The following is a 15,092-nucleotide window of genomic DNA, read 5'->3' on the forward strand; positions in this document are numbered from 1 at the left end:
TGTCATATTTCTATGTTTTTATGTATTTTCTTATGTGTTGTTACAGACAATTTTCAAACTGGCTGTTTTCAGCATTTTAATTTCTGTAAATTAAAACAGAAAAGGTATTTTTCTAATTTTATGATCATACAACCATTTAACAAACTGAACATTTATAGCATATTCATTGCTTCAGGATTAGTAAGAATATGCCATTCATTCAACCTGGTATTTTTCACTTTATTTATACTTTCTGCACTGCGCCTTCTCTTCAACGCAAGCTGGTACACAGAGAGGAAAATTGCATTTGGAGGCTCAAGGTGTTTTTCAAAGCAGTTTCTTGGCCATATAAATGGAAGAGCTTTCATCAGCAGGCAAGAGTTGCTTGGCAACAATGTCTGAGGACTGATGGCCATTGGTGCCTCGGGACAGATCTTGGCAGTTTCCAGGCCCATCTTTTAGCCAGGTCTATAGGGTCAGTGGCAATCAATGAAAGATTTCAAAGTGATTATTGAAGGGTCTTCTCAACAGGTAAAATCTTTGAAAGACTTTTTCTTGTAAATCCTTGTCCATCCATTTTATAACTTAAAGACCTCTGATTTAGATTTTTTTTTGTGCTGTCTCCTGTGATAGTATTTTATAAATATCTTCTAGATACAGAAGCAATTTTTAAGTTACTGTTCAACTGGACAATAAAGCAGCATACACAAGCAAGCACCGTTAAACATACAATAGAGATTTGATGTACTTAATATAAAACAAGAAATGCATAAGGGAATCTGCAGCTTTACAATAATATATACTCAGCCTAGTCACTTCTGGTAAAAACAACAACAGCACATATACATGTAATATGATAGAAAGCACAGAGTCCATCAAGTGTGATGTCCGCTTGTTACTCGATTGTCGATTCATTGAATTTACTTCGCTTCTCAAAAATGTTGATTGCAAAGGACATGCACATTTTCTGGCAAATACCACGTTAGCTGCTTAGGCTATGAGAAAGTCGCTAGTTGAAGTTTTCATCATATACTTTCTGGTATCACATCACTGAGGTTTCTGTTTGCAGAAGGGACTGGGCCCTGGAGTTTCGGTGGAACTGTGAGGTGCATTCAGAGCCGTTCCGAGAAACAGAGATGCTGTGCAGTCTGTAATCGTGGTCCTTCTTCTGGTTGAGCTGCATATTGTGCCACATCTTTTTCAGCTCTCCTTGCACCTAAAAGTAAAACAAACTAAAAACTAGGCAAACATATTATACGACGTGTCTTTTAAGGATCCGTCTTGTTGTGAATGACTACTAGGTAGAAGGTATGCCCCTGATCAGAATGTTTCTTGTATTCCATAACATTGGCATCTTATAGAAAGCATTGCTTTGTGCTTTCATTTGTCCAGAAGGCATTTGATTGCAGCATTCCAGCATAAGAGACATTTCATGTGGTACATAATAATATGTTATTCTAAAGCTCCTGACTATATCACTATGTGTAGTTTTTAAATTGTGATAAATTTTTAGCAGTTGTAAAAACAATGCCAGATTAACAGTGTTGGACTGTGAAGTCCTTCATTTATTCACACAGACAGAGAAAAATCCAAAGCTCTTTTGGGAAGTAAAAATGCAATTTACCCATTAAAATAGGGGCTTTGAATATTGCCCAACTTGTCAGCGGTTAAAAGTATATGTGTTGTTCATGAGAGGCTTCTAGGGAAAGTAAAAAGTCATGGGATAGGTGGCAATGTCCTTTCGTGGATTACAAACTGGCTAAAAGACAGGAAACAGAGAATAGGATTAAATGGACAATTTTCTCAGTGGAAGGGAGTGGGCAGTGGAGTGCCTCAGGGATCTGTATTGGGAGCTGTACTTTCCAAAATATTTATAAATGATCTGGAAAGAAATACAACGAGTGAGGTAATCAAATTTGCAGATGATACAAAGTTGTTCAGAGTAGTTAAATCACAAGCAGATTGTGATAAATTATAGGAAGACCTTGAGAGACTGGAAAATTGGGCATCGAAATGGCAGATGAAATTTAATGTGGATAAGTGCAGGTAATGCATATAGGGAAAAATAACCCATACTATAGTTACACAATGTTAGGTTCCATATTAGGTGCTACTATCCAAGAAAGTGATCTAGGCATCATAGTGGATAACATATTGAAATTGTTGGTTCAGTGTGCTGCAGCAGTCAAAAAAGCAACCAGAATGTTGGGAATTATTAGAAAGAGAATGGTGAATAAAATGGAAAATATCATAATGCCTCTATATCGCTCCATGGTGAGACTGCACCTTGAATACTGTGTACAATTCTGGTCGTCGCATCTCAAAAAAGATATAGTTGCGATGGAGAAGGTACAGAGAAGGGCAATCAAAATGATAAGGGGAATGGAACAGCTCCCCTATGAGGAAAGACTAAAGAGGTTAGGACTTTTCAGCTTGGAGAAAAGACAGCTGAGGAGGGATATGATAGAGGTGATTAAAATCATGAGAGGTCTAGAACAGGTAAATGTGAATCGGTTATTTACTTTTTCGGATAATAGAAAAACTAGGGGGCACTCCATGAAGTTAGCATGTGGCACATTTAAGACTAATTGGAGAAAATTCTTTTTCACTCAATGCACAATTAGGCACTGGAATTTGTTGCCAGGGGATGTGGTTAGTGCAGTTAGTGTAGCTGGGTTTAAAAAAGGATTGGATAAGTTCTTGGAGGAGAAGTCCATTACTTGCTATTAATTAAGATGACTTAGAAAATAGCCACTGCTATTACTAGCAACAATAGCATGGGATAGACTTGGTTTTTGGGTACTTACCAGGTTCTTATGGCCTGGACCACTGTTGGAAACAGGGTGCTGGGCTTGATGGACCCTTGGTCTGACCCTACACTGGCTCCCAGTGAAGTACAGAATCCTCCACAAATCACTCACTTTAATCCACAAAGTCATCTACAATCACTTGCATCTGGACCTTGAATTCCCCCTCAATCTCCACCTCACCAACAGACCGACTAGAGAAATATATAAAGGAACCCTACAGACCCCACCTACAAAAGCCACACGCCTCATCTCAACTAAAGACCGATCCTTTTCAACAGCAGGCCCAACTATCTGGAACGACATCCCAGCTGACCTCAGAATGGAGCCCTGCCTACCAACATTCAAGAAAAAACTTAAGACCTGGCTTTTCCGCCAAGCCTTCTCAGATACCCATGACACACAATAGTCGACAGAATGGATTTCCATTTTACCCCTAAGCCCAGAATAAGAGCCTCCTGACTGCTCTGTTTATTCTAATAATTTCTCCGCTATCTCTAGCCTTTCCTTCCTTCCAGCAGTCTATGCCTCCAAGTTTAATTTCCCTGTTAAATGTAACTTTGCTTTTTCATGTTCAACCTTTTGTTTTTGGTTACTGTTCTTGGTTCAGTTCCCCTATTCGATGTGAACCGACCTGATATGGTCTCCACCATGAAGGTCGGTATAGAAAAGTGTTAAATAAATAAATAAATAAATGTTCTTATCTTCTTATGTTTTGCCAGCAGATTGAAAAATTGGTGCAGGAAGAGAGAGGGAGGCAGGCGGAGAGAAGCCCTATGCACGCATATTTGATTATTCAAACCTACTCGTGCAGTTTTTGATGGAAAATTTAACCATGGAGTTAAATTTTCATGGGACAATAATCAAAGCAAAAGCCATTGCGGATTTTTGCTTTGATTATTGGTGCAAACCTCATGGGTAAAATTACCAGCAGAGTTTGCACCAATATGGGCAGTTTTGATTATTGTGCCCATTGCATAGGATTATAATTTTTACTGCAGGATGAGGGGGATATATTTATTGGGTATTTTATCCAGGATTATTGTGTTTTGTATGATAGCGTGTACAGATTATCTTTCACAATGCTATGCTATGAGAGATAGGTTAGGTTTATGATGTAATTTTCTATGTATTGTATATGTTTTATATTAAACATATTTGGATTACATTCTATTTAGTAAATTGCCCCAAGCCTTTTGGTAGCAGTGCTTAATAAAGGTGCATAATGATAAGAAGAACAATTATGTATATGGATGCAATTCATGCAGACCAAAAGCATTTTATCCATATTGATTGGCTGTCTGAAATCCTTCCTCCTTCAATGCTGCAAAAAAGTATTTTAGGAGCATGGAGAGGAGGCATTCCTGGAGGTATACTTAGGTCAGAGGAGGAAAATTATATGAGCAGATGCTATTTTCTAATATATGCACTTGCTTTCCCAGTAAAAATCAACCCGCAGAAAAAAAAGCAAGTAATTGGGAGTACTTTGTCCCCAGGGCAATTTTCAAAGGGCAAGTATGGTGTGTATTCACTCTGAAAATTGATGCAAAGCCCATTGGTAAAAAAGGGACGGGCCCAGAAAACAGCAAGGTAGGCAATCAAACAACGCCTTGAGGAAACAACAAGAGAATAGATGCCCAAGGGTCTTTTCCAAATCTTTAATTGGTGGAGACGTATGTAATTAGTTAAAATAGCCCGACTCGCGTCGGGTTTCGCCACATTCCAGTGGCTGCCTCAGGGGCTTAAATAAGAGCTCAGTGAATAAATCTCAATTTATTTAAAAAAACATCCGCAGTACAGACTGCACACTCTGACCCGCAGAAACACGTATGTGGCGCCATTAGAGAATGGAACCGGGAGAGGCTTAAGCACAATGGTGTTTAATTAAGATACGTCTATACTGCGGATGTTTTTTGAAATAAATTGAGATTTATTCAGTGAGCTCTTATTTAAGCCCCTGAGGCAGCCACTGGAATGTGGCGAAACTCTTCGCTAGTTGGGCTATTTTAACTAATTACATACGTGTCCACCAATTAAAGATTTGGAAAAGACCCTTGGGCATCTATTCTCTTTTTGTTTCCTCACGCCATTGGTAAAAAACTACATAATATCATAAGACTTGCCATACTGGGTCAGACCAAGGGTTCATCAAGCCCAGTATCCTGTTTCCAACAGTGGACAATCCAAGTCACAAGTATCTGGCAGGATCCCAAGAGGTAGATAGATTCCAAGCAGATAATCCTAAGAATAAGTAGTAGATTTCTTCATCTCTACCTTAATAATGGTTAATGGACCTTTCTTCTAGGAGCTTGTCCAAAACCTATGGACAAGTATGTATGAACTTTGTTCCAGTGCTCTGTTTGAAAACTAGGGATGTGAATCGTTTTTTGACGATTTAAAATATCGTCCGATATATTTTAAATCGTCAAAAATTGTTAGGGCCACAATACAATACCACTTACCCCGATTTATCGTCAAAAAATCGTAAATCGGGGGAAGGGGGAGGGCAGGAAAACCGGCACACTAAAACCCCCTAAAACCACCCCGACCCTTTAAATTAAATCCCCCACCCTCCCGAACCCCCCCAAATGCTTTAAATTACCTGGGGATCCAGCGGCGGTCTGGAATGGCGGCGGTCCGAAACGGCCTCCTGCAATTGAATCATGTTGTCTTCAGCCGGCGCCATTTTCCAAAATGGCGGCGCAAAATGGCGGCGGCCATAGACGAACACGATTCAACTGCAGGAGGTCGTTCCCGACCCCCGCTGGACTTTTGGCAAGTCTTGTGGGGGTCAGGAGGCCCCCCCAAGCTGGCCAAAAGTTCCTGGGGGTCCAGCGGGGGTCCGGGAGCGATTTCCTGCCGCGAATTGTTTTCCGTACGGAAAATGGCGCCGGCAGGAGATCGACTGCAGGAGGTCGTTCAGCGGGGGTTGCGGACGCGTATGGCCGGCGCCATTTTCCGTACGGAAAATGATTCGCGGCAGGAAATCGCTCCCGGACCCCCGCTGGACCCCCAGGAACTTTTGGCCAGCTTGGGGGGCCTCCTGACCCCCACAAGACTTGCCAAAAGTCCAGCGGGGGTCGGGAACGACCTCCTGCAGTCGAATCGTGTTCGTCTATGGCCGCCGCCATTTTGCGCCGCCTTTTTGGAAAATGGCGCCGGCTGAAGACAACATGATTCAATTGCAGGAGGCCGTTTCGAACCGCCGCCGTTCCGGACCGCCGCTGGATCCCCAGGTAATTTAAAGCATTTGGGGGGGGGGTTCGGGAGGGTGGGGGATTTAATTTAAAGGGTCGGGGGTGGGTTTTAGGGGGTTTTAGTGTGCCGGCTCACGATTTTCACGATACTTTACACACCCAAACGGCAACAATACGATTCCCTCCCCCTCCCAGCCAAAATCGATCGTTAAGAAGATCGAGGACACGATTCACATCTCTATTGAAAACTACCTCATAATATCACCAGGGTGAAACTCCCCATGTCACAGGCAAAAAGAGCACCCAATACAAAATAGCTCAGGGACATTCATACAGGAACGGGGTATCCATGTAATACCAAAGCAATAATTTAGTCATATGTCCCATATAATCTCTATTTTTAAATTTTTCTTTAAATAAATTAGTGTTATTTCCATTTAGCAAATAAAAAAATATAAAGATCATGCTTTTTTATTGCACTAATTAAATGTTTGTCATTAACCACTAGAGTTACTAAACCACAATTTTTTTTTTGTGGGAGAGCTCCTGCTATTGCAGGGAGTGGTACCATAATAGTGGGCCCCTCCCCTAAAAAAATATCCTGGCCAGTATGGCGAGCTTTTTTGTCTTGCGACCAAACACCACAGGACAAAACAATGCAACTAGTGGCTCTTTAACGCAATTGCGGCCCTAACTTCAAGGGACCACCATTGCCTTAAAGGGCCGACCGCAGGAAAAAGGCCTGGCAAAAGAAGAAATTGAGTGGGGGTCAATGCTGATCCCTGGTTCAACCCGTGGCTGCCATACACAGTGCCATACACGGTGATGGCTCTCCCCTCCATCTCAACTCTGTCTTCAATACCATCCATGTCCCCCCACACCCCTTCCCATTGAAAATTGTGCCACCAAGTCTCTCTACAATAGAACCCTGTCTCTGTTTGGAGGATGGTGCTATAGTTATGTCATTGTAGCACCATTTTCCAGCATGAACTGTATCATTATGATGTACACCGGAACCAGGCCTTAGCATTGGCCCTAGGCCTCAGGGCCAGGACCAAGCCTCAGGCCTAGGCCCTAGCACCATAACCAGGTCCTGCTGGAGGCCAATTTTTGTTTTACAATGCAACAAATATGTAAATACCTGAACACTTTCAGGTATTTTCGTAGGAGGATATTTTTGGTTCATTCCATTCAGAGTGAACCAAAAATGGCCTCATTTATTGCCCTTTTTGCATTTATTAACACTTGGCCATGTTTTTTGGACCTGTAAAGCAATAACAAAGTTATTCTTGGACAAAATCTCGTTTTCCACCTGGAAGGGGATCTTTTTGATGACCCCGCTTCTTTTCAAATTCAAGGTAAAGATAACAGGATTCTTGTATGTAAGGTTTGCCTCATTGGGAAAAAGAGCATTCTTATGATGTGGAAATCTGATGAAGCTCCAAATGTTTGGGTTTGGAGGAATGCTTTCCACTTTTTAATGTTACTGGAAAAAATGGCTACAGGCCAGTAGATTAAGCACAGGAAGTACTTTGTGGAGGTATGGACTGCATATCTTCAGGTATCACCTGCTAATATTTGTAGTTCGGTATTGAATGACTTGAATTGTATTTATCTTGATATATTGCTGATTTTGGAGACCAGGTTTTGTGAACTGATGAATTCCTTCTATTCGTATGCTAACCATCCTATGATTTTCACTCTACACACACCAGATACTCATTTTCAGTTTTTGTGTTTATTTGTCTAGATAGGGAGGGGGACAGGAGGGTGGGAGTGAAAATGATCTCTCTATATATGGTTTGGGGAAAAAATGTTAAAAATGTCACTGCGCACTGCATATTGTTTTATGGATATTTCTTAATAAAAATTAAAAATGAATGCACATCCCTAATCTATGGGCATTCCCTGATATTCATAGAATTTGCAGGGGTTTCATGAATATTCATGAGTTGTTTCAGATAGGCAGAATTTAGAAGAATTGGTTCTGTGTGTAAGCAATCCGAATAAAAGACTAGTTTAAATTATTTTGGTCACTGAAAAAGTTGATATTCTAACAGAATACTGGATTTTTACTATCAACAAACTGCAAAGCATTTCTAGTTCTAGTTACATTTTTATTTATAGTTATACTTGATAATAAAATAATGATAGAAACTTACCTCACTGTTTAAAAAGCAATAAAGAACTGCAACAATCAGCCCCTGTAATTAGATATATATTGTTAATGAACATTGAACAGTTAACAAATGCAGCAGAACTCTCTGATACTTAAATTACTTTTTACACTTTTACCTGAAAAGACCCCAAACATAATTCAAAAATTAATTGATATTTAGGGGAAGTGGAGATGGGAAACACAGTAAACACTATGTAGTGAATTCCAAACAGCGGAATCAGCAGCAGGGTTGATTTTGCAAGTCTCCTACATAAGAAATAAAAAAAAAAACAATTTTAAAAGCTCAGTAACAGTATGACAGGCTTTTTGATAATTAATGCAAAAATGTCATCTCTTTAATTTTTTTGTATTCGTGGCATGAATAGAAAACACATTTTCGGGGTTCATAGAGAAAACACAGTTTAGAATCTTTTGTGGGAACATAGCTGAAAACCAGGAATAATTAAAAAAAGAAAATGATTCCTTACCTGCTAATTTTTGTTCCTGTAATACCATGGATCAGTCCAGACCGTGGGTTATGTCCCCATCCCAGCAGATGGAGTCAGAGCAAAAACTGAGAGGGAGGTCCCTCATAACTGGTGCGCCGTCTGCAAACCTTCAGTATTAAGAATATCCAAGCAATAAGGAAAAACACCTTGGATGGATCAATACAAATTGACTATCATGGATCAATACAAATTGAATATCAACTGTAAACAAGTCTAAGCAAAAAACTTGCAACCTGAACTCTTAATCAGTCCCAAACCAATCCTGAAATAATTACACAGTCGAGCTGAAAGATTATCCCAAAGAACCCCCAAAAATCCGTAGGGTGGGCATCTGGACTGATCCATGGTACTACAGGAATGAAAATTAGCAGGTAAGGAATAATTTTCTTTTCCCTATACGTACCAGGATTAGTCCAGACCGTGGGATGTACCAAAGCTTCCCTAAGTAGGGTGGACCACTGATAGCCCAGCTCGAATGACCTGAGCCCCAAAGGAGCCCACGATCGGTGGTTGAAGATTCAAGCGATAGTGATGTGTGAATATGTGTAATGACTTCCAGGTAGCCGCTCTGCAAATCTCCTGCGGAGAGGCCGCTCGGCTTTCTGCCCAGGAGGCTGCTTGAGGTGGAGAGAATGAGCCTTTATACGTCTGGCGGTGGATGCCCAGCCACCAACATACGTGTAGAAATTGCTTCGTTTAGCCAACGGGCAATGGTGGTTTTAGAAGCCTTGTTTCCCTTCTGGGGACCATTCCAGAGGACAAGAGGTGATCCAATAAACAGAAGCATTGGTAGCTTCCAGACATTGAAGGAGGATGCACTTGACATCGAGGCATCTAAGCTCTCTGGAATCCTCGTCCTGGAAGGACTGCAGCTCCACCAACTGATTCAAATGAAAGAATGAGACCACCTTTGGTAGAAAAGATGGTATGGTACACAAGGATACCCCTGAATCCGTGAAACGTAGATAAGGCTCTCTACATGACAAGTCTTGAAGCTCCGAAATTCTGCAAGCAGAACAGACACCAGGAATACTGTCCTGAGAGTGATGTCCTTGAGGGTAGCTCTCTTCAGAGGTTCAAATGTGAACCACCTAGAATTTGAAGGACCAAATTCAAGCTCCATGAAGGACTTAAATTGCATATCGGTGGCTTCACATGCTTTACTCTCTTTAAGGACCGGACTACGTCAGGGTACGATGAAAGAGTAGTTCCATTCTGATGATGGAGGATACCAAGGGCTGCCACCTGTACTCTGAGGTAATTGTAGGCTAATCCCATTTCTAGACCGCGCTGCAAGAAAGATAAGATCTGGGATATTGTCGCATGATGTGGAGAAAGTTGTGTGGATTGGCATCAAGACTCAAAAACTTTCCAGACCCGGACATAGGACTTGGAGGTGGAACACTTCCTAGCCTTGAGAAGACTGGAGATAACAGCCTCTGGGTACCCTCCTCTTCTCAGCCGGCACCGCTCAAAAGCCAGGCTGTTAGACAGAAGCGATCTCGCTGGTCGAAAAATACTGGGCCCTGTCGGAGAAGGTTCAGCAGATGTCTCAGTAGAAGCAGGCCGTCCACGCTAGGGTTGACCAAGTCTGCAACCATGGCTGTCAAGGCCATTCTGGAGCTACCAGGATCATGGGCCCCTGGTGACTCTATTCTACAGAGCTCCTTTCCCACTAGGAGCCAAGGTGGAAAGACGTAGAGCAGGAGGTCCTGCGGCCTTGGGAGGACTAAGGCATTGATGCCCTCTGTGCCTTGTTCTTCTTCTGCAACTGAAGAAGCGCGGAGCCTTCGCCTTCCATTGAGTGGCAATAGATCGAGATGGGGAGTCCCCCATCGCATGAAGAGGAATGACACTGCTTCCTGGGACAGCTCTCTCTCCCTGGGATCTAAGCGTTGGCGACATAAGAAGTCCACTTGAAAATTGTCTACACCTGCAATGTGAGTCACCACCAGATGGGACAAATGGATTTCCACCCACTGCATTAGCTTGTTCATCTCCTGAGTGACATGGAGACTTCTTGTCCCTCCTTGACAGTTGATGTACGCCACTTTCATTGCATTGTTGGAGAGGATTCAAACTGCTCGGCCTTGGACTAGAGGCAGAAAGCGCTTCAGCACCAGACGAACCGCTCTTGTCTCCAGACAGTTGATGGGCCACACTGACTGAACTGGTGTCCACTGCCCCTGCATCGATTGGCGTCTGCACACAGCCCCCCAGCCGGTGAGGCTGGAATCTGTTGTAATGATCACCCACTGCAGAACCTCTAGGTCCACCACTCTTAGCAAGTGATCCAGGTTGAACCACCAGGTCAGGCTGTCCTTGGCTAGAGATGATAGTGGCAGAAGAGTCTGAAATTCCCGAAACACCGACTTCCAACGGGAGAGTAATGCTCTTTGCAAGGGACGCATGTGGGAAACGCCCAAGGCACTGCATCTATAGTGGAGGCCATGGAGCCCAGCACCTGGAGATAGTCTCAAGCAGTGGGAAGTCGGAGGTTCCGAAAGCACTGAACCTGAGAGAGGAGAGATTGGGCTCGATCCAAACAAAGAGAAACTTTGCCCACTTTGGTGCCGAAATGAACTTCCAAAAAGTCAAGTGACTGCGCCGGAGTGAGGCTTCTCTTGGCAAAATTGATGATGCAGCCTAGCGACTGGAGGAGAAGTAATACTCTTTCCTCTGAGTGCTGGCACAAATCCATGGACTTCGCCCAGATGAGCCAGTCATCTAAATAGGGATGGACCATAATCCCTTCCCTCCGTAGGGCCACCGCCACCACCACCATAACTTTGGTGAAGGTGTGAGGAGCTGTCACCAGGCCAAATGGCAGGGCCTGTAATTGGAAATGCTGCCCTAAAATCTTGAAGCGGAGGAAGGGCTGATACTCCTACAGGATGGGGATATGAAGATAAGCCTCCGTCAAGTCCAAGGACGTGAGGAACTCTCCCCGGTGTACCGCGGCAATCACTGAGTGCAGGGTTTCCATCCTGAAGTGTGGTATCTTGAGAGTCCTGTTGATCAGCTTGGGGACTATGAAGTGCGTACAGCTAGGCTGTCAACCATGAGAGACTGTTCTTTTTTGGTGGCAGCCCCCACGCTTTGGAATTCCATCCCCATGTCTTTGAGACTGATAGAGTGTTTAAAATCATTTTAATCTGTGTTAAAAGCTTTTCTGGTTAAGCAAGCATTCACCTAAATTGTACTTGTATATTTGATTTATGTCTATACTGACTTTTAGGTTGTTGGTTTGTTGTATATATGATTTTTGATGTTATGTTTTGTTTTATAATTATATTATGTATGTTTATTTTGTAAATCGCTTAGAGCCTTTGCACAAAGCGATTAAGAAATTTTAATAAACTAAACTAAGGATGTCCACTCCAGTGATACGTTGTGTCTTGCCCAAATTGTGCCTCCATCAAGCTTTCTCTTTCATGTTCTTGGGGATTCCTGCAACTGTTACCAATCCCAGAAAAAACATGGACCCACATATCAATAGATTTTATAACAGAACTACCTCCCTCCAAGGAGTGTACAGTAAAAGGGTCACAGTGGATCGCCTCTTAAAAGTGCATTTTGTACTACTTTTTGGCATGAACTTGGCTACTTAACTTGCCCATCACTTCTTCCAACATGCTTTCTATCTATATGGCCTGCCAGAGCACATCATCAGTGAAAGAGGAGTTCAAGTCATATTCAAATTTTGGAAAAGCATTTTCCAGAAATTCAACATCACTCTTGACTTTTCATTCGTATACACCCTAAATTCAATGGGCAAACAGAATGGATTAATCAAATTCTGAAAGCCTTCCTAAGGACCTATGTCAACAAGAGGCAGGATGATTGGGTCTCCCTGATGGGCGGAGTTCTGCCATAATAACCACACAAGGGAATTAACAGGATCATCTCCATTTAACATTGTGTATGGGAGGCACCCAAAGATTTCCCTATTGGTACGCCTAACTGTACTATGCAGAACATACCACCCAGAAACTCTGAGAGGTCTGGCAAAGAACTTGCCAACTTCTCCTCAAGATGACTGAGTGCTACAAAAAGGGGGCAGATAAGAAACACAGTCCCGTGCCCCAGTTCCAGCCCTGGGGTAAGATATGATTAAGCACATGGAATCTTTGACTAAAATCACCTTCCATGAAATTCTCTCCTTGCTTCATTGGACCATTACCAATACTTCACTAGTTGGGGCTGTCACATATCAACTACAGTTACTTCCTACCATGTGGACCCATAAATCATTTCATGTCTTGCTCCTGAAACCCCTGGTACTATCATGAAAATCATGATGTGTTCCCACTACTTCAGAGGTAACCATGGGCGCACCCACTGAGTATGAGGTTCAAGGATTTCAGATGACAAGAGGATACGGGGAAAACTCCAATACCTAATCTCATGGAAGGGGTACAGTACAGAAAAAAATATTTGGGAACTTGCCAAGAATGTTCAAGCCCTACAGCTCACCAAGAGGTTCCATCGCTTCTTCCCCCACAAGTCTAAGCCAATGAGCTTGGGGATGGGGCTTAGAAGAGGGGGGTACTGCAAAGATCTTCTGTTCATGGCAGCCACGCCACAGCCAGCTCTGACTCACTGCCATGCTGTCATTGTCCCAGCTGCCTCTCCTTAGAAGCTCACATGAACTCCTCACCTTTAAGAGCCCTGTGGTGGGAACTGATTCACAGCGCCTCCTGGCTCCTGATAATGTCAGCCCTGTCAGGTTATTTAAACAGGACCACAGCAGCAAGAAGTTGCCTCAGCAACAGGATCTCCTGCTTTTGCCAGTGTCTGTTGCCACTTGGATCCTTGACTTGTTTCAATACCTACCCGCCTTGCTCTTTGCCTTGTTCCAGTTCTTGCCTCATTCCTGCTTTGTCCCAGTCCCTTGCCTTCCTCCAGTCCTCCCTTGTCCTTGTCTTCTGTTTTCCTTGCCTCCTGTGACTGCTTTCTCGTGCCTTGGCCTCTGCCCAATTTCTGATTCTGCCTTGATCACTGCCTGCCTTGACTTCTGCTCGGATTCCTACTCTGCCTTGATAGCTGCCTGCCTTGACCTTTGCCCAGATACTGATGCTGCCTGACCACTGCCTTCCCTGACCCTTTGTTCACTTCTCTGGCTGTGGACTTCCTCCTATGACCTGCCGGCCTCAGAACTCAAAGGTTCAAGCTGCAAGGGAAGAGGCTGGTTTAGGTGAACCTCTTCTCTGTCCCAGCCAGTAGCATACCTGCCTGCTGTTGGCATAGACCCAGCCTGTGAATGCAAGCTGGATAGTATCAACTACACCACAGCTCAAGACTCACATCTTGAAACAGGACACTGGTAAAGTATATGCGTTACATTGCTCTGGAGAGGTCCAATTGAGAAGTTAGAAACACAGAGACTAGATGAGAGGGAAAAATACCATATTGGGGTGTAGGAGATGATGACAAGATTTTATATTAAGAAAAGCACAGATCTTGTGGATGTTATGGAGTTGGCAGTGGAGAGGTCAGAGAGAGAGAGAGTCGGGTTGATGGCCACTCCAAGAACATTAACAGCATCAGAGAAAGACATAGGTACTGAATTTATTGTGACAAAACCAGAGGGAAGAAAAGAAACATGGGTAAGTACCAGGAAGAACAAGTTCTTGGTTTTGATGGAATACAATACAAATAAGCAAGAGTACATTTTGCATATAAATGGCTTAAGCTAATATATCCCAAAGCAAAACTACAAATTATAAGGTGCATTTTCAAAATATATGTACGCGTAAGTAGCTTTTACTCATATAAATGCCATTTTATAAACATCAAAAATAGGCGCATATTTTCATTCTTATGTGTTGCGGAGCGCTCGGAGAGCGATCCCACTCCTGGGAGAGGTGTGTGCCCTTGGGCCACGGCTCGACGCCAGAGAGTCTGAAGAGGAGCCGCGGGAGGCGTGGCATGCCCGAGCATGGGCTAGACGGAAGCTAGCTGGAGTGAAGACTGGAAGACAGGCCCTCCTCCGAGCCTGCACGCTTCGGAAGACCCAACAACGCTATGTTGGTCTTGTGAACAGTCCTCCAACTGTTCCCAGCCCTTTCGGACCTGCCGCAGGGTACGGCATGAAGCGGCAGGCCGGATGGAGGCCAGGGCAGCGAGGACTGGAACATGGATGCAGATGAGACTCAGAAACGAGATACTGGAAGTGCAGACGTAGACTCAGAGACAAGGTACTGGACGTGCTGACATAGACTCAGAAGCAAGGTACTGGAAGTGCAGACGAAGACTCAGAGACAAGGTACTGGACGTGCTGACGTAGACTCAGAAGCAAGGTACTGGAAGTGCAGATGAGGACTCAGAGACAAGGTACTGGACGTGCTGACGTAGACTCAGAAGCAAGGTACTGGAAGTGCAGACGAGGACTCAGAGACAAGGTACTGGACGTGCTGACGTAGACTCAGAAGCAAGGTAC

At 43.5% G+C, this 15,092-nt stretch overlaps 1 protein-coding gene across 1 annotated transcript in view; it reads right to left on the minus strand.

Moving 5' to 3' along the window:
* Positions 1-553: 553 nt before the first annotated feature.
* Positions 554-15,092, minus strand: part of VIPR2 (vasoactive intestinal peptide receptor 2) — a 299,702-nt gene continuing 285,163 nt past the window's right edge. The window contains exons 11-13 of the mRNA XM_029588516.1: positions 8,279-8,408; positions 8,146-8,187; positions 554-1,195 (exon numbers count right to left, since the gene is read on the minus strand). Of these exons, the coding sequence (XP_029444376.1) occupies positions 1,022-1,195; positions 8,146-8,187; positions 8,279-8,408 (346 nt within the window). The 3' untranslated portion in view covers positions 554-1,021. The remainder of the gene's footprint in view (positions 1,196-8,145; positions 8,188-8,278; positions 8,409-15,092) is intronic.

Source organism: Rhinatrema bivittatum, chromosome 2, assembly GCF_901001135.1.
Source record: "Rhinatrema bivittatum chromosome 2, aRhiBiv1.1, whole genome shotgun sequence".
NCBI lineage: Eukaryota > Metazoa > Chordata > Amphibia > Gymnophiona > Rhinatrematidae > Rhinatrema > Rhinatrema bivittatum.